This window comes from Monodelphis domestica, chromosome 3 (assembly GCF_027887165.1).
Source record: "Monodelphis domestica isolate mMonDom1 chromosome 3, mMonDom1.pri, whole genome shotgun sequence".
Classification (NCBI taxonomy): Eukaryota; Metazoa; Chordata; class Mammalia; order Didelphimorphia; family Didelphidae; genus Monodelphis; species Monodelphis domestica.
Window position 1 is genome coordinate 41,692,237 of NC_077229.1, and position 26,803 is coordinate 41,719,039.

The 26,803-nt window shown below is 39.7% G+C and overlaps 1 protein-coding gene across 1 annotated transcript; it reads right to left on the reverse strand.

Moving 5' to 3' along the window:
• Positions 1 to 623: 623 nt before the first annotated feature.
• LOC100028903 (2'-5'-oligoadenylate synthase 1) lies at positions 624 to 7,498 on the reverse strand. Its single transcript, XM_001378771.4, has 6 exons — positions 7,222 to 7,498; positions 6,573 to 6,861; positions 4,320 to 4,501; positions 3,637 to 3,866; positions 2,653 to 2,806; positions 624 to 2,355 (listed from the first exon to the last, which is right to left on the reverse strand). Exons 1-6 carry the CDS (start codon positions 7,408 to 7,410, stop codon positions 2,206 to 2,208), a joined length of 1,194 nt encoding a protein of 397 aa, XP_001378808.4. The 5' UTR covers positions 7,411 to 7,498; the 3' UTR covers positions 624 to 2,205.
• Between the last annotated feature and the right edge of the window lie 19,305 nt (positions 7,499 to 26,803).

Consider the following 26,803-nt stretch of genomic DNA (forward strand, 5'->3'; position numbering starts at 1 on the left):
CATTACTAGAAAAGCAGAGGGAATTGGGCAGAGCTGCTCCCCTCCACCTCCCCACCACACCTGATGACACTTTTTCACATCCCCCCTCTGCCCAGCAGCCCAATGGAAGTTCACAGGGGGTAAGGTGGGAGGCTCACAGGTGGCAGAGCTGGAAAGGAGTGGAGCTCTCCGGGCACTCATCTCCCCTTCTCTATACTTTTGAGAATGTTCCTCATTTCACCTGTCCCTGCACCCAGAAGCCCAATGGTGAGGTTTCTCCCTCTCCTGTGTAGGGTAAGGGGAGAGGCAAAGTATACCAAGAACTGGGGGGAAGGGGCATGACACTTGGTCTGGGGTGGGGTGGGCATGATATCCAGCACTCCATCTCTAAAAGGTTCACCATCACTGATAGCAATTCATGATGGCAGCTCTGGAGGGGTCACTACAAGTACCTATGAAAGGAATCTTCATATGTCCCTGCAAGATTGTTTAAAGTAAGCATTTGTTTTATAAATTGAGACTGAGACCCAGGGAGAAGAATTAGATAAATTATATGAAGCATTTACTATGGTTGTTAAAGGCTGCCTACATCTGCTTCAAATCTAGTTCTCAATCTGGTATAAATGACTGAGGAGACACTAGCAAAGGAGATCAAAGTCAATTTTATTCAGTAAGCATTCAATTGGTACATACAGATCAAGGATACATGCTGCTTATTCTGGGGACTGCCTGATCTCCCCTTGACTCCCTAAACCTCATGGAGATGACATCTAAAAGGGACTGCTAGGGCAGCCCACAAAGGGTGAATTGCCCTTGTGGGCATAACTGTTTATTCTGTTTAACTTCCATGTATCATCTCCAATGTAAGCATTGAAACTTAAGCTTGAGACAAACAAAGCACCATAGTCTACTGTTTCAGAGCATTTCCTAAGTCCCACATATCAACAAGCCCTCACAATGTGCCAGGAGGCATTGTGTTAAAGGCTAACACACAAAACCACCACCTCCAATAAAAGATAAACCCAGTTCCTGTTCTCAAAGAGCTCACAGTCTAACAGGGTAGACAACATGCTAAATATTGCACACAAATGAGATCTAGACAGGACAAATTGGATTGAATTTTGAGCTGTACCCCAATCTAGGCATTACAGGATCATACTATCACAAATGTAGATCTAGAAGATCCCATTTTCTTTTTGGCTCAACCTGTCCTTGCCCAATGATATGTGTTATCCATATAAAGATGTTAGTACATGTTTCTGATAAAACTGTTGCATTCACAGTCCCCTAATGGCCTCTAATCTCTGTGAAGGTTGGATTTTACTATCTCCTGATTGCAAAAATGAAGATGCTTAGCTCTTCTTTTATTGTGAAGATTAAATTTTAATTCCCTGTCTATCTTTAGATTTAATCCCCAAAGTGTTAACTCAATATTTAAAGTAGATCTACCCATTTTTAAGGACAAAAAGGTATTAACAAATCACTGAAGGTGCAAACTAACTACAAAAGGTGCGATCTAACCACAAAAGATGTGAACACCCATTTCATACACTGAGTGGGCAATCCTGGAGAGGAGCATCTGCTGTGATTGGTAGACATAAAAATTTAAAGAAGGTGACACAAGAGAAAAAGATCTTTAAATAGAGGAAACAGAGGCACACAATCTGGGACTTAGAGTTGGACTGGAAGAGAGACACTTGAGGAGAGACTGGAAGACAGACATTCACACTTGGAGTGAAGACACTTGGATCCCCTGTAGGAGCTTGTGCAGGAGAACTCAGACTGCTTTTCTTTTAGATGGCCACCTTGGTGAGTGAGAAGGCTGATGTCCTTGCCCTTTATGGAGATGTGGGCCTCTGGAAAAGGCCCGTTGTCTTGAGACTCCTTTTCCCCTGGCTAGGGCTTGGAATTTCTACCTGGCTCTGAGGAAGCCAGAGCTCTTTCTCCCTCTCTCTCTCTCTCCTCTTTTCTCACTTCCTTAATATCTTCCCTCTATTTTAAAACTAATTACCATAAATTCTATTTCAATATAGTAATTCATTTTGGGATTTAGAAATTAAATCACTGGCAACCACCAATTATATATTCATCACAACCATATAAAATTTAATATCCCCTTGGAATAACAGAATTTTAGAGTTGAGAAGGAATTTCCCAGCCATCTTATCTAATTCTTCCTGTGCTCCCTCTGAGGTCACAGAGAGCCATGAGATGGAAGGAGAAGACTCATAGAATTGTGCAGTAAGACTCCTCTTCTTTGGGCATTTCATTGTGGAAGGGATGTCTGCCTTGTTGGACTAGATTGTGAGTAGGAAATGTCTCTACTGATTCATAGAATAGGAAAAAACCCTTCCTTCCATCCAGAGTCTGCTTCACCTGAAAGGAGAATAGGCAGCTGAGGAATCAAAGAAGACAACACTGAACTTTTTCAAATTCCAAAGGTAGTAGGAAATGCCAGTCTAATGGTGTTGTAGGATTCTCAGAGCCCGGATTAAATATTCTTGTTCTGCTCAAATCCCCTTCTCAAAGCTCAGACCAAGTCTCAGCTGATAGAGGGTCTGAGACCAGAGGAGGAGGAAGGATGCTATGTAAACGCAAAGATTGCAGGATCCCATAGGTGTTCTCCCTGGGGTTATGACACGCAGAAAGATTTTTAAAAAGGCTATTACTTACTGGCACTTTCCATGGCTCCACCATGGTTCCATCCAAGTTTTGAAAACAGGGGGCAGATAACCACATTCGAGCTTGTTGTGCCAGCCTGCCCCATTGCCATCGAGTTCCGCCCCCCACATCTCCAGTTGGGTCAGCTGGATCCAGGATGACTGGCCTAAAAGGTAAGGCAGAGACTTGAGGCTAAAGAAAAGGGCTCCTCCCAGGGAGCCAAGGCCAAGAAACTATTTGCTCTCAGTCTGTCCCTCTCTAAATCTTCAAGAACCTTAGCCTATAGCAGAATTAATAGTCACCATTTCCATGTTTTGTGGTTCCAAAGCCTTTGCCTTCAGGATCACAATCATTCTTCCCATAGGACCTGCTCTGTGTGCCACAAAGGAGGATATCAAGGCCCAGGGAAGAATCCTGCCCATACCCATACAACGAGTGAGTAGGGAGGGATCATGGAAAACTAGATTTCCATGTAGGAAGTGTTTAAGGATGTGGCTTGTGATCCAAAGTCAGACACAGAGGTAAAGGCTGGGGAGAGATAGAGCACACACTAACCACTGTACAGTATCTCATCTGTGCATGCATTGAATCTGATTATCTTTCAAGTTCCCATGGGGTCTCAGTGGATTCCTGAAAAATGAGGATGGATTAGATTCAACCAAAAGAACTCTAAGAACCTGAGAGAGAATTCTTAACCCCCCAAAATAAAGCTTGACTACTGGAATTTCAGATAGCATCCTAGGGAAAAAAATTGGGGGTGATCCATGAGTCTTCCTAGGAGTTCTGATAACATGTCATGAAGTCAATCTGGCATTCGATGTACACATGGGGCCATCTTATGGGCAGGCCATGATGAGTCAAAAGCTCAGCAATAGGCTTAGCTTCCTGTTTCCAAGGTGATGGCCTGAGCCAGGGCAGAAAGCTTCAGGGGACCAGAGCAATCAGCTTGGAAGCTTTGCAGATTTTTGAGGATGGGGTGGATCCTATCTCTGGTACCTGCATTTCTGGAGCTGAAAACGGAGGTAATTTCCAATGATCTCATCCTCAAAGTCATAGTAGACAGTCCAGTAGACCAAAAGCTGTTGGTATTGTTGGATCAGGTACAGGACTGTCCGGAAACCCTGAGCTGTGTTAAAAGAAGTTTCCCTGCTTCCATGTTCCCAGGCATAGATGGTCAGGAGCTCTAGGGCATACTGAGGTGGGAGTGAGTCCACTTTCTTCTTGCACTGAAAAGGAAGGAGAAATAACGGAGAATGACCACTCTTTTAATCCATAAGTTTGGCATTCCTCCCTTCTTTCTATCTCTCCTCACCCCCCAGGCAGCTAGTCACAACCCTATGTGTCCACATGTCTCTCCCAATAGAATGCAAGCTACTTGAGAGCAGGAATTGTTTCAGGTTCTTGAGGTTGTATTCCCAGGGACACCTACCAGAAATCTTCTAAATGCATTTGAATAAAGGAATGAAATATGGTCCCTATGCACCATGTTCATCCTGTCCTGACTTTTAGTCTTGTCCCAACCAACAGGGCAGAAGTCATCTATTAGCTTTCATTTTAGAGCTGAGGAAGGGGCTAGGGGATGTGCTTAAGGCACACTGAGTGTTCATTCTCCTCTCCTGGCCCTTCCTACTCAAGCAGTAGAATGTTTAGACCTCCCAGATAACCAAGAAGCTTCCTACCATTTTATACCAGTGTTTCACCAATCGGATCAGACTTTTGAGCTTGGTAACCCGTTCTTTGAGGAAGCGCTTTTGCAGTTCTGTGAAACAGGTAGAGAATTCTCCCCCATTCCATGAGGATTCCATTATGAGATCAATGTAGACCCGAGGGTCAGGTTTTCTGAAATCTCTGGTTAGTTGACCTGTTGAGGAAAATGTGTGCAATTCAGTCAGTGTTTAATTAGCACCAGCTCTGTTCAGAGTAGAGAAGGCCAGTGGGGTGGGATCCTGGGGGAGAGATGGGTATAAAAGCAGGCTGTACCCACCAGGAGTTGGAATTAGAAAAAAAGAAACTTACACATTAAAGGGCTGACAAGAAGGGCACAGAAAGTGAGTGCTGGAGGAATCCATGGGGAAAAGATCACTGTGGTCTGAGGGCATCAGGGAAGGCTTCCCAGAGGAGCAGGATTTTTATGAGGTATGGAAGGATGAGAAGAATTTAGATAAATGGAGTAAAAGAAGGCATTCCTGAAGGTCAGCATAAGCTGAACATGGGGCTATGGATGGGGGTGTTTAGGGATTTTTTATGGGTCATTGAGGGAACCCACCTGATGGGAGCAGAGGAGGGAACACTGGAGAAGAGGCAAAGAAAAAGGAAGATAAAGCTGAGGATCTGCCTTTTGTTTAGGAATAAAACTAAGCTCTTGACAACTGGTTCCTTTACTTCATGGCAAATAGAGGCAGAAAAATGGAGGAAGCAGTGTCAGATTTTATGTTCTTAGACTCAACGATTACTGCAGATAGAGACTGTGACCATGAAAAGACACTTGTTCCTTGGAAGAAAGCGATGGCAAATCTGGACAGCAAAAAAGAAAAGGGAACAGCAGAGGATAAGATGGATAGAGAGTGTCATGGAAACCCCAAAGATGAGCTTTGACACTTAGATAATGGAGGACAGAAGAGCCTGGCTTACCATGGTCCATGGGGTCGTGAAAAAAAAAGTCTGGTGAGACTGAATGACTCAACCACTAAATCAGCAGATCTGGCTCTCTGCCAAACTCCATGGTGTCTATTTATGTCCCTCTGTACCTAAAAACCTAGATCATAATTGGGTATGGCCCTAAGTTATGAGATTTTCCAACTAGAAGGAGCCTGAGAGATCATCTAGGCTGGGGATTCTTAACTGGGGTTCCACAAAGCTTAAGAATTTTTTTTTAATGACTATTTTGATCTAATTGATTTCCTGATAATTCTAAGTATTTTATTTCATGCATTTAAAAAACTTATTCTGAGAAGGGATCCATAGGCTTCAGCGGACTCATTCTCCCTCAATGCTAATGTCTTCCCTCCGTTTGATATTTCTAGTTTCTCCTGCTTTGTGCACAATTGCCCAAAGTTTGTCTTCTCCATTAGACTGAGCTTTGTGAGAGCTGGAGGTGTACAGGAGATGGGATTTGAAGTCCTCTTTTCTGAAGCAGAATCCACTGATTTTCTCCCAGACCACATTCCCCCAGCCCAGCCCAGCTGGGCTTGTGTGCCAAGACAGGAAACTTTGCTGATAGAAATCAGCTGGGGTTGGGACTGAGGCAAGAGACCTGGGTAGGGTAGAGTCTCCTCATTCTGGGCTGGAGGACTCAGAAACCAGGTTGGGAGCTTCTCACCTGGAACAATCCAGACTAGAAATGCAGCAAAGTTCACCTGCTGATTGACCTTGGTTGGCTTCAGACTGAAGCTAAGACCTTGAGAGTTGGTCCATGAATTGTTGACCTCAAATTCTACTTCATAACAACTCTGGGGAATTGGTGCAATTATGATTCTCATTTTATAGATGAGCAAAGTGAGACAAACTGAGGTCAAGTGATTTGCCCAGGGTCATGCAGCTAGCAAGGCTAAATTTGAACTCAGGTCTTCCTAACTGCCATTCCAGTGCTCTACCCACTGCACCAACCAGTTGTCTTTCAAGAACCTTTCATCTAATCTAATACCTACCTTTTACTTCCTGGACAACTGAGAGGCAGAGAGAGGTAGTGCCTGGCCAGAGGGCACAGGAAGTGTAGGAGCTGGAATCTGAAGCCCTCTTTTCTGATACTAAATCCACTGATCTTTTCCCTGAGGCCTCCCCCATCCCCCAGGATAGGAACAGAAACTCCAGCCCCTGGGCCTGTGGGCCAAGGGTAGAGTCTTTGGACTGCAGAAAGGCTGAGGTTGGAATCAGGGTCTCCTCATCCTGGACTGGGGAGGGGGGACCCAGGGACCAGATTGGGGGCTTCTTACCCAGAACATCAAAGGCTGGGAGTACATCAAAGTCCATTGAATGACTGATGCCAGGAAATTTCAGTCGGAAGCCGAGTACTCGAGGGTTGAGAAAACGGGTTTTCTCAAATTCTATTTCAAACATCCACCCTTGCTCATGCTGACATGCTTCCAGCTGTTTCTTGATTTCATTAATGAACTCACTTCTGCGATCAATCTGGTCCTGATAGCTTTGGAGATTGCTGAGAAACACCACCAGATCTGCATCAGAAAGGCCTCTCAGGGCTGTGCCTTTGCCAGATGATCCTCCCTGGAAGGGTCAGAAAGTGAGCAGTGAGGGCTAAGGGAAGGGTGGCAGTAAGGGAGGGATAGAATACGATTCTCATAACCAAGGAATAATGTTCTAAATTGACTAAATAAAAAAAAAAAGAAAGTGAGCAGTGAGGCCAGGGGACAGAGGATGGCCATGGAAAACCAAATGTCCCCTCCCCCGGAATTCCAAACCTGGACATCCCACCTCAGCTCTACTCATCACCATGACTAAGCCTGGCTATTTAGGGCTCCCAGAGGATACTCCTCCTGCCCTCCTGCCTCAGACTTCTCTCTACCTTTAGCATCGTTCTGCCCAGATCCTCAGACAAGCAGAAAAAGAAAGCAGTCCTGGACTCACCTTCACAACCTTGGTCACCCGAACTGGCGTCCCTGTATGCTGGAAACATCTCTCCTTTAGGAAGGAGCAGATGATGTCAATGGCCTTTTTGAGCTCAGTCTTGAAATACGTGTCAGGTAAGAGATAGTCCTCAATGTACTTGTCCAAGCTCTTTGGCCGGGTGTTCCAGAGATGCACTTCATCTGCCATTTGCACAGAGAGAGTGAGGGGACAGAGAGCTCAGTGTCTAGATGGCTGAGAACTGTGCTGTTTCCTTCTTTCCTCTTGCTCCACCCTGGTCACTTACCCTTCCAAGGGCTCCGCCTCTTAGATCAGTTTCGTTTTCCTGAACAGGGCTGGTGCAATAGAGAGTTGAGCTCTAGTTTCTGTTGCTGCACTAGATTGTGCTTGTCTGTATTTGTTTTTCAGTCTTTATTTCCATTTAAGAATCACTACCATATCTCACACCCTCTACCCATAGGGCATTTTCCCAAGGGACAGGAGCACATTTGGAGTCCTCCAAAATCCAGTTGACTGTGCTTAGGACAGAGCCTGGCACTTAGTAAACACGATCTAAATTTATTTCCCATCCAGGCTGCCTCTTGAGGTCCCAGTTCAGCCAAAGAGAGCCCCCTACAAATATAAACTCCCAGGACTGATTGGGAAGAGGGTGCTGACCAGCAGGAGCTGAGCTGATTTGAGGGAAACCAGAAAACAGCATTTCCATTGAATGCAGATGACAGAAAATCATGGACCTGGAGGGTGTTACAAGGGAATCACTTTAAAAGACTGATATATATTAATTTAAGGTCGCCAAGGAATCAGCTATGTAATTCCTAAATGAAAAACTCAAGTCAGCCGTCAGCCTTTTTTGGAGTTTAATTACAATAGGAGCAAGAAAGGAATTAGAGACTTCCGGTTAAGATGGCGGCTTAGAGAAAGCTAAAGCTCAGATCTCCTGAAAACCCTTCCCGACCGATCTCAAACGATAAGCTCCTAAGGCGCCGAAATTCAAAACGATCAACAGCACAGACCCTGGGAACCCTCCTCCTGGACCTGGACCCGGTTCAAAAGGTACGGCTCCCCTTAAAAGCCAGAACCCGAGATCACTCGGACCTCAGGGGTAGGAGCGCAGAGTCCAAGGCTCCCGGAAGCCGCAGCCCCGCCGGGCTCAGAGAGCAGAACCCTCAGGGCCTTCTACAGTCCCGGTGAAAGTTACTGCCTGGGGCTTCCGCTGCAGAGAGCTGGTCGAAACAACAGCAACCCTCAGGGCGGGCAAGACAGCCTCACGGGCTGGATCCTGCTATCCAAGTCGCAGTGAAAGTCCTTGCCCTAGAGCTTGGGAAAGCTGCAGCCCATCCCCCCGCAGGCCTACGAAACAGCCTCACGGCCAGCGATTCTGAAGGCAACTTCCTGAAAGCGAGCTAGGGGGAGAGTGTGGCCTCGTGGTCTGACCCTTCCATTCCAGTTCCAGTGAGGCATATTCAGTTTAACCCAGGGAAAGCTCATAGAACCAACATCTGCCCAGGACTAAAGCCTCGGATCACCAGAGATAAGAAAAGCTAATCCTCCACATTCAGAAATGGCAAACTCCACAGAACCACAGAAGCCCCAAAATACCAAGAAAAATAAGAAGAAAGGGGCGACTTTGGACACATTCTATGGAGCCAAAATACAAAATACAGAGCAGACAGAAGATAATATAAAAGAAAATGCTCCAAAACCTTCCAAAGGAAATGGAAACTCTCCACAAACCTATGAAGAATTTGAATCAGAAATGACCAAAAAGATGGAAGCCTTCTGGGAGGAAAAGTTGGAAATAATGCAAAAGAAATTCACGCATCTACAAAACCAGTTTGACCAAACTGTAAAAGAAAACCAGGCTTTAAAGGCCAGAATCAGGCAGCTGGAAGACAACGATCGTGTAAAAGAGCAAGAATCAATAAAGCAAAGCCAAAATACCAAGAAATTAGAAGAGAACATAAAATATCTCACCGACAAGGTGATAGATCTGGAAAATAGGGGGAGAAGGGATAATTTAAGAATAATTGGACTCCCAGAAAAGCCAGAAATAAACACCAAACTGGACATGGTGATACAAGATATAATCAAAGAAAATTGCCCAGAGATTCTAGAACAAGGGGGCAATACAGCCACTGACAGAGCTCACAGAACACCTTCTACACTAAACCCCCAAAAGACAACTCCCAGGAATGTAATTGCCAAATTCCAAAGCTATCAAACAAAAGAAAAAATCCTACAGGAAGCCAGAAAAAGACAATTTAGATATAAAGGAATGCCAATCAGGGTCACACAAGACCTTGCAAGTTCTACGCTGAATGATCGTAAGGCATGGAACATGATCTTCAGAAAGGCAAGAGAGCTGGGTCTCCAACCAAGAATCAGCTACCCAGCAAAACTGACTATATACTTCCAAGGGAAAGTATGGGCATTCAACAAAATAGAAGACTTCCAACTTTTTGCAAAGAAAAGAACAGAGCTCTGTGGAAAGTTTGATACCGAAAATCAAAGAGCAAGGAATACCTGAAAAGGTAAATATTAAGGAAAGGGGAAAATGTTATCTTCTTCTTTTACTCAAACTCTCTTCTATAAGGACTACATTTATATCAACCTATGTATACTAACATGTGGGGAAAATGTAATGTATAAATAGGGGGTAAAGAAAGACCAAATAGAATAATCATTCTCACACAAAGATTCACATGGGAAGGGGAGGGGAAGAAAACTCCTATAAGAAGGAGAGGAAGAGAGGGTGGGGGGTTACTTAAACCTCAATCTCAGGGAAATCAGCTCTGAGAGGGAAAAACATCCAGATCCATTGGGATCTTGAATTCTATCTTACCCAACAAGGGTAAGGAGAAGGGAAAACCAAGGGGGGGAGGGGGAGAGGGAGAACAAAAAGGGAGGGAAAGAGAGGGGGGAGGGGGAGGGAACAAAAAGGGAGGGACTAAAAAGGGAAACATCAAGGGAGGGGACAAGGGGGACTGTTTCAAAGTAAATCACTGGACTAAAAGGTAGAGCGGAAGAAGAAAAGGTTAGAATTAGGGAAGGCAATCAAAATGCCAGGGAGTCCACAAATGACAATCATAACTTTGAACGTGAATGGGATGAACTCACCCATAAAACGTAGACGAATAGCAGAATGGATTAGAATCCAAAACCCTACCATATGTTGTCTTCAAGAAACACACATGAGGCGGGTTGACACCCACAAGGTCAGAATTAAAGGATGGAGTAAGACCTTCTGGGCTTCAACTGATAGAAAGAAGGCAGGAGTGGTAATCATGATATCTGATAAAGCCAATGCAAAAATAGACCTGATCAAAAGGGATAGGGAAGGTAATTATATTTTGTTAAAAGGGACTATAGACAATGAGGAAATATCATTAATCAATATGTATGCACCAAATAATACAGCACCCAAATTTCTAATGGAGAAACTAGGAGAATTGAAGGAAGAAATAGACAATAAAACCATACTAGTGGGAGACTTAAACCAACCATTATCAAATTTAGATAAATCAAATCAAAAAATAAATAAGAAAGAGGTAAAAGAAGTGAATGAAATCTTAGAAAAATTAGAATTAATAGACATATGGAGAAAAATAAATAGGGATAAAAAGGAATACACCTTCTTCTCAGCACCACATGGCACATTCACAAAAATTGACCATACATTAGGTCACAGAAACATAGCACACAAATGCAGAAAAGCAGAAATAATGAATGCAGCCTTCTCAGATCACAAGGCAATAAAAATAATGATTAGTAATGGTACATGGAAAACCAAATCTAAAACCAATTGGAAATTAAACAATATGATACTCCAAAACCGTTTAGTTAAAGAAGAAATCATAGAAACAATTAATAATTTCATCGAGGAAAATGACAATGGCGAAACATCCTTTCAAACCTTTTGGGATGCAGCCAAAGCAGTAATCAGAGGTAAATTCATATCCCTGAATGCTTATATTAACAAACAAGGGAGAGCAGAGATCAATCAATTGGAAATGCAAATGAAAAAACTGGAAAGCGATCAAATTAAAACCCCCCAGCAGAAAACCAAATTAGAAATCCTAAAAATTAAGGGAGAAATTAATAAAATCGAAAGTGATAGAACTATTGATTTAATAAATGAGACAAGAAGCTAGTACTTTGAAAAAACAAACAAAATAGACAAGGTACTGGTCAATCTAGTTAAAAAAAGGAAGGAAGAAAAGCAAATTCACAGCATTAAAGATGAAAAGGGGGACAGCACCTCCAATGAGGAGGAAATTAAGGCAATCATTAGAAATTACTTTGCCCAATTATATGGCAATAAATACACCAATTTAGGAGAAATGGATGAATATATACAAAAATACAAACTGCCTAGACTAACAGAAGAGGAAATAGAATTCCTAAATAATCCCATATCAGAAATTGAAATCCAACAAGCCATCAAAGAACTTCCTAAGAAAAAGTCCCCAGGGCCTGATGGATTCACCTGTGAATTCTATCAAACATTCAGAGAACAGTTAATCCCAATACTATACAAACTATTTGACATAATAAGCAAAGAGGGAGTTCTACCAAACTCCTTTTACGACACAAACATGGTACTGATTCCAAAACCAGGCAGGTCAAAAACAGAGAAAGAAAACTATAGGCCAATCTCCCTAATGAATATAGATGCAAAAATCTTAAATAGGATACTAGCAAAAAGACTCCAGCAAGTGATCAGAAGGATCATTCACCATGATCAAGTAGGATTCATACCAGGGATGCAGGGCTGGTTCAACATTAGGAAAACCATCCACATAATTGACCACATCAACAAGCAAACTAGCAAGAATCACATGATTATTTCAATAGATGCAGAAAAAGCCTTTGATAAAATACAACACCCATTCCTATTAAAAACACTAGAAAGCATAGGAATAGAAGGGTCATTCCTAAAAATAATAAACAGTATATATCTAAAACCAACAGCTAATATCATCTGTAATGGGGATAAACTAGATGCATTCCCAATAAGATCAGGAGTGAAACAAGGATGCCCATTATCACCTCTACTATTTGACATTGTACTAGAAACACTAGCAGTAGCAATTAGAGAAGATAAAGGAATTGAAGGCATCAAAATAGGCAAGGAGGAGACCAAGTTATCACTCTTTGCGGATGACATGATGGTCTACTTAAAGAATCCTAGAGATTCAACCAAAAAGCTAATTGAAATAATCAACAACTTTAGCAAAGTTGCAGGATACAAAATAAACCCACATAAATCATCAGCTTTTCTATATATCTCCAACACAGCTCAGCAGCAAGAACTAGAAAGAGAAATCCCATTCAAAATCACCTTAGACAAAATAAAATACCTAGGAATCTACCTCCCAAGACAAACACAGGAACTATATGAACACAACTACAAAACACTCGCCACACAACTAAAACTAGACTTGAACAAATGGAAAAACATTAACTGCTCATGGATAGGACGAGCCAATATAATAAAAATGACCATCCTACCCAAACTTATTTATCTATTTAGTGCCATACCCATTGAACTACCAAAATACTTCTTCACTGATTTAGAAAAAACCATAACAAAGTTCATTTGGAAGAACAAAAGATCAAGGATATCCAGGGAAATAATGAAAAAAAACACATATGATGGGGGCCTTGCAGTCCCTGACCTAAAACTATATTACAAAGCAGCAGTCATCAAAACAATTTGGTACTGGCTAAGAAACAGAAAGGAAGATCAGTGGAATAGACTGGGGGAAAGCGACCTCAGCAAGACAGTATACGATAAACCCAAAGATCCCAGCTTTTGGGACAAAAATCCACTATTCGATAAAAACTCCTGGGAAAATTGGAAGACAGTGTGGGAGAGACTAGGAATAGATCAACACCTCACACCCTACACCAAGATAAATTCAAAATGGGTGAGTGACTTAAACATAAAGAAGGAAACCATAAGTAAATTGGGTAAACACAGAATAGTATACATGTCAGACCTTTGGGAGGGGAAAGGCTTTAAAACCAAGCAAGATATAGAAAGAATCACAAAATGTAAAATAAATAATTTTGACTACATCAAACTAAAAAGCTTTTGTACAAACAAAACCAATATAACTAAAATCAGAAGGGAAACAACAAATTGGGAAAAAATCTTCATAGAAACCTCTGACAAAGGTTTAATTACTCATATTTATAAAGAGCTAAATCAATTGTACAAAAAATCAAGCCATTCTCCAATTGATAAATGGGCAAGGGAAATGGATAGGCAGTTCTCAGATAAAGAAATCAAAACTATTAACAAGCACATGAAAAAGTGTTCTACATCTCTTATAATCAGAGAGATGCAAATCAAAACAACTCTGAGGTATCACCTCACACCTAGCAGATTGGCTAACATAACAGCAAAGGAAAGTAATGAATGCTGGAGGGGATGTGGCAAAATAGGGACATTAATTCATTGCTGGTGGAGCTGTGAACTGATCCAACCATTCTGGAGGGCAATTTGGAACTATGCCCAAAGGGTGCTAAAAGAATATCTACCCTTTGACCCAGCCATAGCACTGCTGGGTCTGTACCCCAAAGAGATAATGGACACAAAGACTTGTACAAAAATATTCATAGCCGCGCTCTTTGTGGTGGCCCAAAACTGGAAAACGAGGGGATGCCCATCAATTGGGGAATGGATGAACAAACTGTGGTATATGTTGGTGATGGAGTACTATTGTGCTAAAAGGAATAATAAAGTGGAGAAGTTCCATGGAGACTGGAACAACCTCCAGGAAGTGATGCAGAGCGAGAGGAGCAGAACCAGGAGAACATTGTACACAGAGACAAACACACTGTGGTATCATCGAACATAATGGACTTCTCCATTGGTGGTGGTGTAATGTCCCTGAACAACTTGCAGGGACCCAGGAGAAAAAAACACCATTCATAAGCAAAGGATAAACTATGGGAGTGGAAACACCGAGAAAAAGCAACTGCCTGAATACAGAGGTTGAGGGGACATGACAGAGGATAGACTCTTAATGAACACTCTAATGCAAATACTATCAACAAAGCAATGGGTTCAAATCAAGAAAACATCTAATGCCCAGTGGACTTACGCGTCGGCTATGGGGGGTGGGGGGGGGAGGAAAAGAAAATGATCTATGTCTTTAACGAATAATGCTTGGAAATGATCAAATAAAATACATTAAAAAAAAAGAAAAAGAAAGGAATTAGAGATATATAGAGAGAGAGAAAGGGGAGAGAAGGGAATAGGGCTTAAATACCCCTTCTGTTTAGGCTGGGCCAAAAGGCCCAAGCCCTTAGATAGCTGGGGCAAAGAAAAGAGATCAGTCCCTATTACTCACGTGTCCAAAATGGAGAAACAGTCTCAGAGGCCCCCACCTTCAGCTTCCTTCAGAGCAAGCTTCCTCAGAGCCCAGGAACCACACCGACCAAAAAATCAACCCCCTCCGAGTCTCCAGACCCTCCTATCTTTAAGGAAACCATCCAAGTTGCCTCCCCTCAGTCCTCACATCTACCAATCACTCTTCATCAATTTCCCTGTCAATGGAGGCTCTCGCTTAACCCAGGACCGCCCAGAGGTTTCTGGCTTTTGCACATGTCTGTTGAAGGTCATATTTTTCAAATGATTAAATCTATACTCCTTTGCTACAGCCCTTTCTAAATCCTGTTAACTTGAGTATGGTAGAGATTGGAATAATTAAATTTTGATCTAGGCTGCAGCCCTTACTCAATCCTATTAGGACTGAATAGGGTGGAGTATCTCCATTGTATCAATTCTAAAATCAATCAAGACTCAAAGAAATTCCTGTTCTATGCTTAAGCATAGGTCAAAGTCCTTTCCATTGTTCAGCAAAGGGTTTCTGTCCTAAAGTAATCTTAAGAAGGGAAGAGAAGGAACCTCCCATGCCAATGGAGTTCCCATTCCAATAGACAATCAGTAAGAAATTTTCCAAGTATGAAATATCCCAATGGTGAAATTTCCAACATTTATAAGTCTAAGGAAATTTGAGGTTTACAAGGGCAGCATGCTTTGCCACTAATCCATTGCATTGATCAGAATTCTTGAGTCTTTCAAAGTTTTGACTACAACAAAATAGTGCTGTTATTGTAGTAATTCAACTTCATAATTAATTAATCCTAATGGCAATATGAAATGACTAATATTTCTTTTTTTTTATTTAGTCAATTTTCAACATTATTCCTCGATTACAAGAATCATATTCTTTTCCTCCCTCCCCTCTCCTCACCCCTTCCTGTAGCCGACATGCAATTCCACTGGGTATTACATGTGTCCTTGATCAGAACTTATTTCCACGTTGTTGACCCAGAGTCTACATCCCCAATCATATCCCCCTCCACCCATGTAGTCAAGCAGTTGTTTTTCTTCCGTGTTTCTACTCCCACAGTTTTTCCTCTGAATGTGGATAGTGTTCTTTCTTGTAGATTCCTCTGAGTGGTTCAGGATCACTGCATTGTTTCTAATGGAGAAGTTTATTACATTCGATAGTACCACAGTGTATCAGTCTCTGTGTACAATGTTCTCCTGGTTCTGCTCCTTTCACTCTGCATCAATTCCTGGAGGTTGTTCCAGTCTCCATGGATTTCCTCCACTTTATTATTCCTTTGAGCACAATAGTATTCCATCACCAACATATACCACAATTTTTTCAGCCATTCCCCAATTGAAGGGCTTCCCCTCATTTTCCAATTTTTTGCCACCACAAAGAGTGCAGCTGTGAATATTTTTGTACATGTCTTTTTCCTTATTATCTCTTTGGAGTACAGACCCAGCAGTGCTAGGGCTGGATCAAAGGGCAAACAGTTTTTTATCATCCTTTGGGCATCATTCCAAATTGCTCTCCAGAATGGTTGGATCAATTCACAACTCGACCAGCAATGCATTAATGTCCCGACTTTGCCACATATCCTCCAACATTCATTACTTTCCTTTGCTGTCATGTTAGCCAATCTGCTAGGTGTGAGGTGATACCTCAGAGTTGTTTTGATTTGCATCTCTCTGATTATAAGAGATTTAGAACACTTCTTCATGTGCTTATTAATAGTTTTGATTTCTTTAACTGAAAATTGCCTATTCATGTCCCTTGCCCATTTATCGATTGGAGAATGGCTTAATTTTTTGTACAATTGGTTTAGTTCTTTATAAATTTGAGTAATTATACCTTTGTCAGAGGTTTCTGTACTGAGGATTGTTTCCCAATTTGTTGCTTCCCTTCTAATTTTGGATGCATTAGTTTTGTTTGTACAAAACCTTTTTAAATTAATGTAATCAAAATTATTGATTTTACATTTTGTGATTTTTTTCTAGCTCTTGCTTGGTTTTAAAGTCTTTCCTTTCCCATAGATCTGACAAGTATATTCTGTATTTGCCTAATTTGCTTATAGTTTCCTTCTTTATATTCAGGTCTTTCACCCATTCAGAGTTTATCTTGGTGTAGGGTATGAGGTGTTGATCCAAACCTAATCTCTCCCATACTGTCTTTCAATGTTCCCGGCAGTTTTTTATCAAATAGTAGGTTTTGGTCCCCAAAACCAGGATCTTTGGGCTTATCATAGACTGTCTTTCTGAGGTCGTTTAACCCAAGTCTATTCCACTGATCCTCCTTTCTATCTCTTAGCCAGTACCAAATTGTTTTGATGACCACTGCTTTATAGTATAGTTTGAGATCTGGAACTGCAAGTTATTCTTCCTTTGCATTTTTTTTCATGATTTCCCTGGATATTCTTGATCTTTTGTTCTTCCAAATGAACTTTGTGATTTTTTTTCTAATTCAATAAAAAAGTTTTTTTTTGGGGGGGGGGCAGCTGGGTAGCTCAGTGGATTGAGAGCCAGGCCTAGAGGTCCTAGGTTCAAATCTGGTCTCAGACACTTCCCAGCTGTGTGACCCTGGGCAAGTCACTTGACCCCCATTGCCTAGCCCTTACCACTCTTCTGCCTTGGAACCAATATACAGTATTGACTCCAAGATGGAAGGTAAGGGTTTTATTTTTTAAAAATTAAAAAAATATTTTTTGGTAGTTAAATGGGTATGGCTCTAAATAAGTAAATTAATTTGGGTAGGATTGTTGCCCCACCCATGAGCAATCAATATTTTCCAAATTGCTTAAATCTAGTTTTAATTGTTTGGTGAGTGTTTTGTAGTTGTGTTCATATAGTTCCTGTGTTTGTCTCAGCAGATAGATTCCTAAGTATTTTATATTGTCTAGGGTGATTTAAATGAAATTTCTCTTTCTTATTCTTGCTGCTGAAATGGGTTGGAGATATATAGAAATGCTGATGATTGATGCGGGTTTATTTTGTATCCTGCAACTTTGCTAAAATTGTCGACTGTTTCAACTAGCTTTTTGGTTGATTCTCTAGGATTCATTAAGTAAACCATCATAGCATCTGCAAAGAGTGATAGCTTGGTCTCTTCATTGTCTATTTTAATACCTTCAATTTCTTTTTCTTCTCTAATTGCTACTGCTAGTGTTTCTAGTACAATGTCAAATAGTAGAGGTGATAATGGGCATCCTTGTTTCACTCCTGATCTTATTGGGAATACATCTAGTTTATCCCCATTGCAGATGATATTAGCTGATGGTTTTGGATATATACTGTTTATTATTTTTAGGAAAGGCCCTTCTTTTCCTATACTTTCTAGTGTTTTCAATAGGAATGGGTGTTATATTTTATCAAAGGCTTTTTCTGCATCTATTGGGATAATCATGTGATTTTTTATTTTGCTTGTTAATATGGGCAATTATGCAGATGGTTTTCCTAATATCGAACCATCCTTGCATTCCTGGTATGAATCCTACCTGGTCATAGTGAATAACCCTCATCATGACTTGCTGGAGTCTTTTTGCTAGTATCCTATTTAAGATTTTTGCATCTATATTCATTACGTATATTGGTCTATAGTTTTCTTTCTCTGTTTTTGACCTGATGTCTTTGGGATCAGTACCATGTTTGTGTTGTAAAATGAATTTGGTAGAACTCCTTCTTGGCTTATTCTGTCAAATAGTTTGTGTAATATTGGGATTAGTTGTTCTTTGAATGTTTGATAGAATTCATTTGTGAATCCATCTGGACCTGGGGATTATTTCTTAGGGAGTTCTTTGATGACTTGTTTAATTTCTTTTTCTGATATAGGGTTGTTTGGGTAACTTATTTCTTCCTCTGTTAGTCTAGGCAATTTATATTTTTGTAAGTATTCATCCATATCACATAGATTGCCATATTTGTTGCCATATAATTGGGCATAGTAGTTTTTAATGATTGCCTTAATTTCCTCTTCAGTAGAGGTGAGGTTTCCCTTTTCATCTTGGATACTGTCAATTTGGTTATCTTCTTTCCTTTTTTAATCAAACTGACCAGTACTTTGTCTATTTTATTTGTTTTTTCAAAGCACCAGCTTCTAGTCTTATTTATTAAATCAATAGGTCTTTGACTTTCAATTTTATTAATTTCTCCTTTGGTTTTTAGGATCTCTAATTTATTCTTCATCTGAGGATTTTTAATTTGTTCACTTTCTAGTTTTTTTAATTAACATGCCCAATTTATTGACCTCTGCCCTTCTTAATTTGTTAATATATGTACTCAAGGATATAAATTTCCCCCTGTGGACTGCTTTGGCTGTATCCCATAGGTTTTGAAAGGATGTCTCATCATTGGTCATTTTCTTCAATGAAATTATTAATTGTTTCTATGATTTGTTCTTTAACTAACTGGTTTTGGAGAATCATATTGTTTAATTTCCAATTAATTTTTATTTACCTCTCCATGTACCCTTATTAATTATTATTTTCATTTCATTGTGATCTGAGAAGGTTGCATTCATTATTTGTGCTCTTTTGCACTTGTTTGCAATGGTTTTATGCCCTATTACATGGTCAATTTTTGTGAATGTACCATGGGCTGCTGAAAAGAAAGTGTATTCCTTTTTGTCCCTATTTATTTTTCTCCACATATCTACTAACTCCAATTTTTCTAAGATTTCATTTACTTCTCTTACCTCTTTCTTATTTATTTTTTTGTTTGATTTATGTAGTTCATATAGAGGAAGGTTCAGGTCTCCCATTAGTATAGTTTTTCCATCTATTTCATCCTTGAGCTCCACTATTTTCTCCTTTAGAAATTTGGATGCTATGCCTTTTGGTGCATACATGTTGAGTACTGATATTTTCTCATTGTCTATACTGCCTTTTATCAGCATGTAATTACCTTCCCTATCTCTTTTAACTAGATTTATTTTTACTGTGGCTTTGTTAGATATCATGATTGTGACTCCTGCCTTCTTTTTATCAGTTGATGCCCAAGAGATTTGGCTCCATCCTCTTAGTTTCACCCTATGTGTATCTACCTTCCTCATGTGTGTTTCTTGTAGACAGCATATGGTAGGATTTTTGATTCTAATCCACTCTGCTATTAGCTTGCGTTTTATGGGTGAGTTCATTCCATTCACATTCAGAGTTATGATTACTAGCTGAGTATTTCCCAGCATTTTGATTTCTACTCCTGGTCCTGCCTTTTCTTCTTTCACTATTTCCTTCTACACCAGTGTTTGTTTTTAATCAGTCCCCCTAGATCCCCCCTTATTTTACTTCCCTTTCTACCCCCTCCCTTCTTATACCCTTCCCTTATTTTCCCTGTAGTCTTTCTAAAACTAACCCCCACCCTCTCTCTCCCTTGTACTGCTTCCCTCCCCACCAGTCCATTTGTTACCCTTCTACTCCCCTAAAGGGTGCAAATCTATTCTCTGCTCCAATGGGTTGTATTGTTCTTCCCTCTTTGGGTCAATTTCAATGCACGTAAGAGTTGAGTATTTCCTATCTCCAACCTCTTGACCCTTCCAGTGTATTGATGTTCTCCCCCCTCCTGCCATGAGCTTCTTTGTGACATATAAATTTACCCCCTTTTGTTTCTTTCCCCATTTCTTTTAGTATTAACCTCTTTTTAGCTCTAGTTGTATATATATACATATATATGTAATGTATTTGCATTTATGCATACATATATCTATGTACCTATTTATGTCTTGTCATTTCATCCTCTACAGTTTGTCACTGATCCTTCTAAGTGTAATTCTTCTAGTTGCCCAGGTGATAATAACAATTTTTAAGAGTCACCAATGACCTCTTTTCTCATAGGGATACATATTATTTTAACTTGTTGAGTCTTTTAAAAAAGGTTTTGTTTTTGTTTTTCTTTTTCCCCTCTTTTTAAATTACCTTTTGATGATTCTCTTGAGTTCTGTGCTTGGGCATCAAATTTTCTGTTCAGGTCTGGTTTTTTCTTTACAAATTTTTGGAACTCTTCTATTTTGTTGAATGATCATACTTTCCCCTGTAAGAATATAGTCAGTTTGGCTGGGTAGTTTATTTTGGGTTGTAGACCAGGTTCTCTTGCTTTCTGGAATATCATATTCCAAGCCTTTCGGTCCTTCAGTGTGGATGCAACCAGATCCTGCATCATCCTCACCGTGGTTCCATGGTATCTGAATGACTTCTTCTTGGCAGCTTGTAATATCTTTTCTTTGGTCAGATAGTTCTTGAATTTGGCTATAACATTCCTGGGCATTGTTAGTTGGGGATTATGTATAGGAGGTGATCTGTGAATTCTTTCAATCTCCACTTTTCCCTCTTGTTCTAGAATATCGGGGCAGTTTTCTTGGATAATTTCCTGTAGTTGTTAGATTTAAAATTGTTGTGGTTATAAACTGTAGTGAGTTAAAATGGTGGAAGATACAAATTATGATAGATATAAGGGTGAGTGAGTAAATTGTGACCACAGGAAATATGTTTTCACTACAGTATTTTGTTTAAAATCAAATATAAGGTGGTTGCCAGGGAAATATTCCCAATTATGAATATACCCAAGTCAACTGGGTTTTATAGAGACTTTAATTAATAATACAATAAGGAATTAAAGAAAGAGAGAAAGAGTAAGAAAGGAATAAGTATGAAGGGCCTTAAGCCAACATGGCCTAGACCTGAATCTTAAGAGAGATCAGTCAGTCAGTCTTTTATCACTCACCACAAGGTCTGTCTAAGCAAGGATTCTAGTGACACCAGGCCAGCTCCATCTCAGCTGACTTCACCAGAGAGAGTTCTAGCCAGAGTCCTCCTCAAAGACAGATCCAGCCAGAGACTGTTTCAAAGGGTCTCTCTCCAGAGCCTCCAGAGGGACAGAGTCCCCTCAGAGGAGCTCCAGCAAGACCTCCTTAGAGATTGTCCTCCAAGAGCTTCCCTTCTCCAGAGCCTCTCTCAAGAGATTCTTCCCAAGCGATCCTCATAAGAGCTTTCTCCAAAAGGATTCCCTTTCAAGAGATTTTGCTTTTTCTTATATAGGGGTTTTTCTCCTATGTCACCTTCCCTAAGTCCTTACATCTACCAATCACTGTAGACGTTTTCCAAAGGACAACCCATTCTAAAAACACTGCTGGGTCAACTTAATCCCTTTAGTAAGTTTGAATCAGAAAAAACACTGCTGGGTCGACTAATCCCCTCAGTAAGTCTGAACCAGAGAAAACACAGCTGAGTTGACTAATCCCCTCAAGAGAATACCTCTAACTAAGTTTTCACCTCTTTGCTCCTGGCAAGTTTACAAGTTGCCCGACCTTTATAGGTACCTAGCATCCCATTGTATCAATTCTAAAAACAGGCATGGCTCAAAGAACTCCCTGCCTCATCATAAGCATGGGTCCAAGTACTTTCATTGTTTAGCAAGGAGTTTTCTCCCCTAAAGCAGTCTTAAGTACGGGTGGAGTAGAGGTCTTCCCATTTCTGATCCTGGCGAGTTCTCACAGTCAAAATGGGGAATGTTCCCTGTAGGGAATTGTTCCAATTAAGAATTCCCCATTGGGGAAAATTTTTAACATTCACAAGTCTGAGAAATTTCAAGATTTACATAGTATTATGTCCAGGCTTTTTCTTTTGTCATAGTCTTCTGGTAGACCAATGATTCTTAAATTGTCTCTCCTTGAATGATTTTCTAAATTCTCTGTTTTGTGAATGAGATGCTTTATATTTTCCTCAATTTTTTCATTCTTTTGGTTTTGTTTTATAGTGTCCTGCTGCCTTGTGAGGTCACTTAATTCTAGTTGTTGTATTCTGGTTCTTAAAGACTGGATTTCATCCTTGGCTTTTTGGTTATCCTTCTCCTTCTGGTCTGATTTTCTTTGGAGGTCATCTTTCATTCTCTCTCCATCATTCATCTCTCATCTCCTTTGCCTCATGTTCAAGCTGGTTGATTTTGACTTTCAAGACACTATTTTCTGTTTCCAGATGACTTATCTTAGTTTTTAAATTCTTTTCCCAATTGTTTTCAGCCTCTCTTAATTGTGTTTTGAATTGCATTTTGAGTTCTTCCAAAGTCTGTATCCAATTTGCTGGGATTTCTGCTTTATGGTTTGGTGATCCCTCCTCCTCTGTTTCATTTGCTCTTTGTTCTGATGAGCCCATACAGACGGTGTCGATTTTAATTTCTTTCTTATTTTTCTGTTGTTTGCTTATATTTACCCCCTTCTTTGCTCCCTGTATTTGTCTGTGCTCTTGCTCCTTTCATTTTTTTTGGTTTGGGGGCTTTCTGTCAGTCTCCCCTCTTGGAGCTTTGTCAGATCTCTCGGTGCAGTTTGTGGGGGAGGGGTGTTGGAGTTTGAGTTTCCCTGTCCTCTGGAGGCTTTTGATTTAATTAAAGTCCAGCAGTCTGTGAGGGAGGGGTGTTGGAACTTGGGATTCCCTGAGCTCTGAAGACTTTTGATGGGATTACTTCAGCTGGGTTGGTCTGGATGTGCTCTGAGGCCAAAACCTCCTGGTAGGCTGGAGTAATATGGAGGGTCTCTGCCACTCTGTCCAGGCTGCCAGCTATGTGCTCCCTCTCCAGCTCCTTCCCCTCCTCCTGTGTTCGATGCTCTGAGCCTGGCACAGCCCTGCCCACAAGGTAAACCCTTCAGATCAATGCCTTTGCTCACCCAGTGGTTCCTGCTGCCACTGGAGGCTTAGTGCTCTAGGTGGGAAGGGAGGGGTCCTGGGACCTTCCTTCTGCCTTCCCCTTAATCCCAAGTGTTCTCAGATTCCAGCTTTGGGGGGGGGGTCATACCTTTGGAATTGAGTCTAGCAGGAGGTTTCCTTGGCTCTGTCTTGTTGTTAGGTTTGATTTTCAGTCCCTTAGGAGCATTCAGTTTGTGATCAGTAAGGAAGGGTTTTCAGAGGTCTGAACTTTTGCTGCTTCTATGCCACCATCATGACTCCATTTCTCTTGCCTTATGATCTGAAAAGGTTGCATTTATTATTTCTGCTTTTCTGCATTCATATGCCATGTTTTTATGACCTACTAAATGGACAACTTTTGTGAATGTACCATGTGCTGCTGAAAAGAAGGTGTATTCCTTTTTTGTACCCATTTATTTTTCTCCATATATTAACTCTAATTTTTCTAAGATTTCATTCACCTCTTTTACCTCTTTCTTATTTATTTTTTTAATTGGATTTATCTAAATTTGATAGTGGTAGTTTCAGGTTTTCCCCTAATATAGTTTTACTATCTCTTTCCTCCTTCAATTCTACTAGTTTCTCCATTAGAAATTTGGGTGCTATACCATTTGGTGCATACATGTTGATTAGTGATATTTCCTCATTGTCTATGCTCCCTTTTATCAGGATGCATTTACCTTCCCTATCCCTTTTAATCAACTCTATTTTTACTTTGCCTTGGCCAGATATTATGATTGCAATTCCTTCCTTTTTCTATCAGTTGAGGCCCAATAGGTCTTGCTCCAACCTTTAATTCTGACCTTGTGAGTATCTACCCGCCTCAGGTGTGTTTCTGGTAGACAACATATGGTAAGATTTTGGATTCTAATACATTCTCCTATTCATCTACATTTTATGGGTGAGTTCATCCCATTCATGTTCAAAGTTATGATTGTCACTTGTGAATTCCCTAGCATTTTGATATCCTCTCCTAGTTCTGTCCTTTCTTCTTTTGCTATATCCTTTTAAACCAGTGGTTTACTTTTAATCAATCCCCTTAGTCCCCTCCCTTGATATACTTCCCTTTCTGGTCCCTCCCTTTTTGTTCCCTTCTTGGTTTTTTAGGGTTGTTCATTCCTTTCATATTGTTATAATTATCTATACTATTTTTTGTCTCTGCTTCCTTCATGCTGCATTAGATTTTATAAATCTTTCCATGCTTCTCTGTAGTCATCATTTTCATTATTCCTTACAGCACAATAATGTTCCATTTCATTCACACACACATTTGTTTAGTAATTGCCCAATTGATGGATATTTACTTTATGTCCAATTCTTTGCTATGATAAAAATGATACCATTATTATTTTTTTCTTTCTAATGACCTCTTTGGAGTATAAATCTGGTAGTGGAATCTCTGAATCAGAGGATCTTTACTTTTCAGTCATTTATTTGTATATTTATTAGTCATTATATAATTCCAAATTATTTTCCAAAATGAGTTGTACTGATTCACACTCCATCACCAAGGCACTAGTGTGCCTATCTTTGCATAATATATTGACATCTTTTTTCCATCTTTGCCTACTTAAGCCTAAGGTTGCTTTATTGTGCACTTATCTTATTATTAGAGATCTGGAGCATTTAAAAATATATTTGTTAATAGTTTGCAACTTTTCTTTTGAAAATAGCTTGTTCATATATTCTTTGACCATTATCCAGATCTTTTGCTTTTCCAAATGAATTTCATTATTATTTTTATTAAATTCTGTGGAGTATCCTTTTTATGGTTCATTTGGCATCGTGATAAAAGTGTAGATTAACTTTGGTAGTATTATCATTTTATTATATTGGCATGGCCCAGCCATGAGCAAGCAATATTCTTCCAACTATTTAAATTATTCTTTATTACTTCAAGAAAAATTTTGTAATTAAATCTTTGCAAGTCTTTTGTGTGCTTTGGTAGACTGATTCTCAAATATTTTATGCATCTCATAATTGTTTTGAACAAGAGTTCCCTTTCTGCTATTGCTGCCTTGATTATATTATTATTATACAGGCATGCTGTTGAGTTTTGAGAGCCTATTTTGCTGCCTGCAATTTTGCTAAAGCTTTTAATCATCTCAATTAGCATCTTTGCTGATTTCCTAGGATTTTTAAAAAGTAAACCATGATGTCATCAGCAGATAGAAACATTTTTATTACCTCTTTCCCTATCTTTACATCTTTAACTTCCTTCTCTTGTCTTCTGGTTATCACTACCATTTTCAGAACTACATAATAGTGGGGATAGTTAGCATTCTTGCTGTACTATCACTTTTATTGGGAAAGCTTCTTATGCATCCTCTTTATATATCATACCTTTTTATTTTAGATAGATACTTTTACGATATTAAAAAAGATACATCAGCACTTGGTAGGTTTTTCTTTTTGAGTATCATACTTTGCCAAAACTTTTTTCACATGTATTGGAATAATCATGTGGTTTGGAATGTTTTTTTTTTTTCCTGAAAATTTTTTTATTTAATGTATTAATTTAGAATATGTTTCCATGGCTACATGATTCATGTTCTTTCCCTCATCTCCTCCCACCCCCTTCCCATAGCCAATGAGCAATTCCACTGGGTTTTATGTGTGTCATTGATCCATACCTATTTCCATATTATTAATATTTGCACCAAAGTGATCACTTAGAGTCCACATCCCCAATCATATCCCCAATGACCCATGTGATCAAGCAGTTGTTTTTCTTCTGTATCTGCTCCCACAGTTCTTTCTCTGGATGTGGATAGTGTTCTTTCTCATAAGTCCCTCAGAATTGTCCTGGATCATAGCATTGCTGTTAGTAGAGAAGTCCATTACATTCAATTGTACCACAGTGTATCCATCTCTGTGTGCAAGATTCTCCTGGTTCTGCTCTTTTCACTTTGCATCAATTCCTAGAGGTCATTCCCATGAATGACCCTGGACAAGTCACTTAACCACAATTGCCTTCCCCTTGCCACTCCTTCTGCCTTAATATTTTTAAAAATTAGTTTATTTAATTCATTCACATTTGCTGTTATGAAAATTAGATTTTTACTCCATTTATTTTGTTGATTATTCTTTTCTCTAAATTCATATTTTTATCATCATTTTTAAAGGCAATACTTTGGCTCCAGTTTTTCCCCCTTAATCTTTGTTAACCCTACTTCCAAAGACTCTCTTCCCCTCATACTTCTATCCTATTTGTCACTTCTTTCTTCAGTTTTGGAGTTTTACTTAACTTACTAGTTCTTTTTTCTTTCATCTAGTTATTTAATTCTTCCCCTCTTTTTTCTCTCATATAAGTAAAATCTCCCTTCTCATCCTCCCCATCAACTTTTCTTGTTTTTGAAATAATTTCTTTTTATCTTAAATATTTTTCTTCCTTTATTTTATTAATTTTCTTCCTTTTCTGTCAATTTTAGACTTTTATTCTTAGTGTCATGTCCCTTATGCCTATTTATATTTTCCATTCCTCTTAGAATTAAAGCTTGTAAAGTACCTATTCTGAGTTTTCTCTTCAAATTTTTTTGTCTTATAATTTCATCCTTCTCCCTACTTTTTC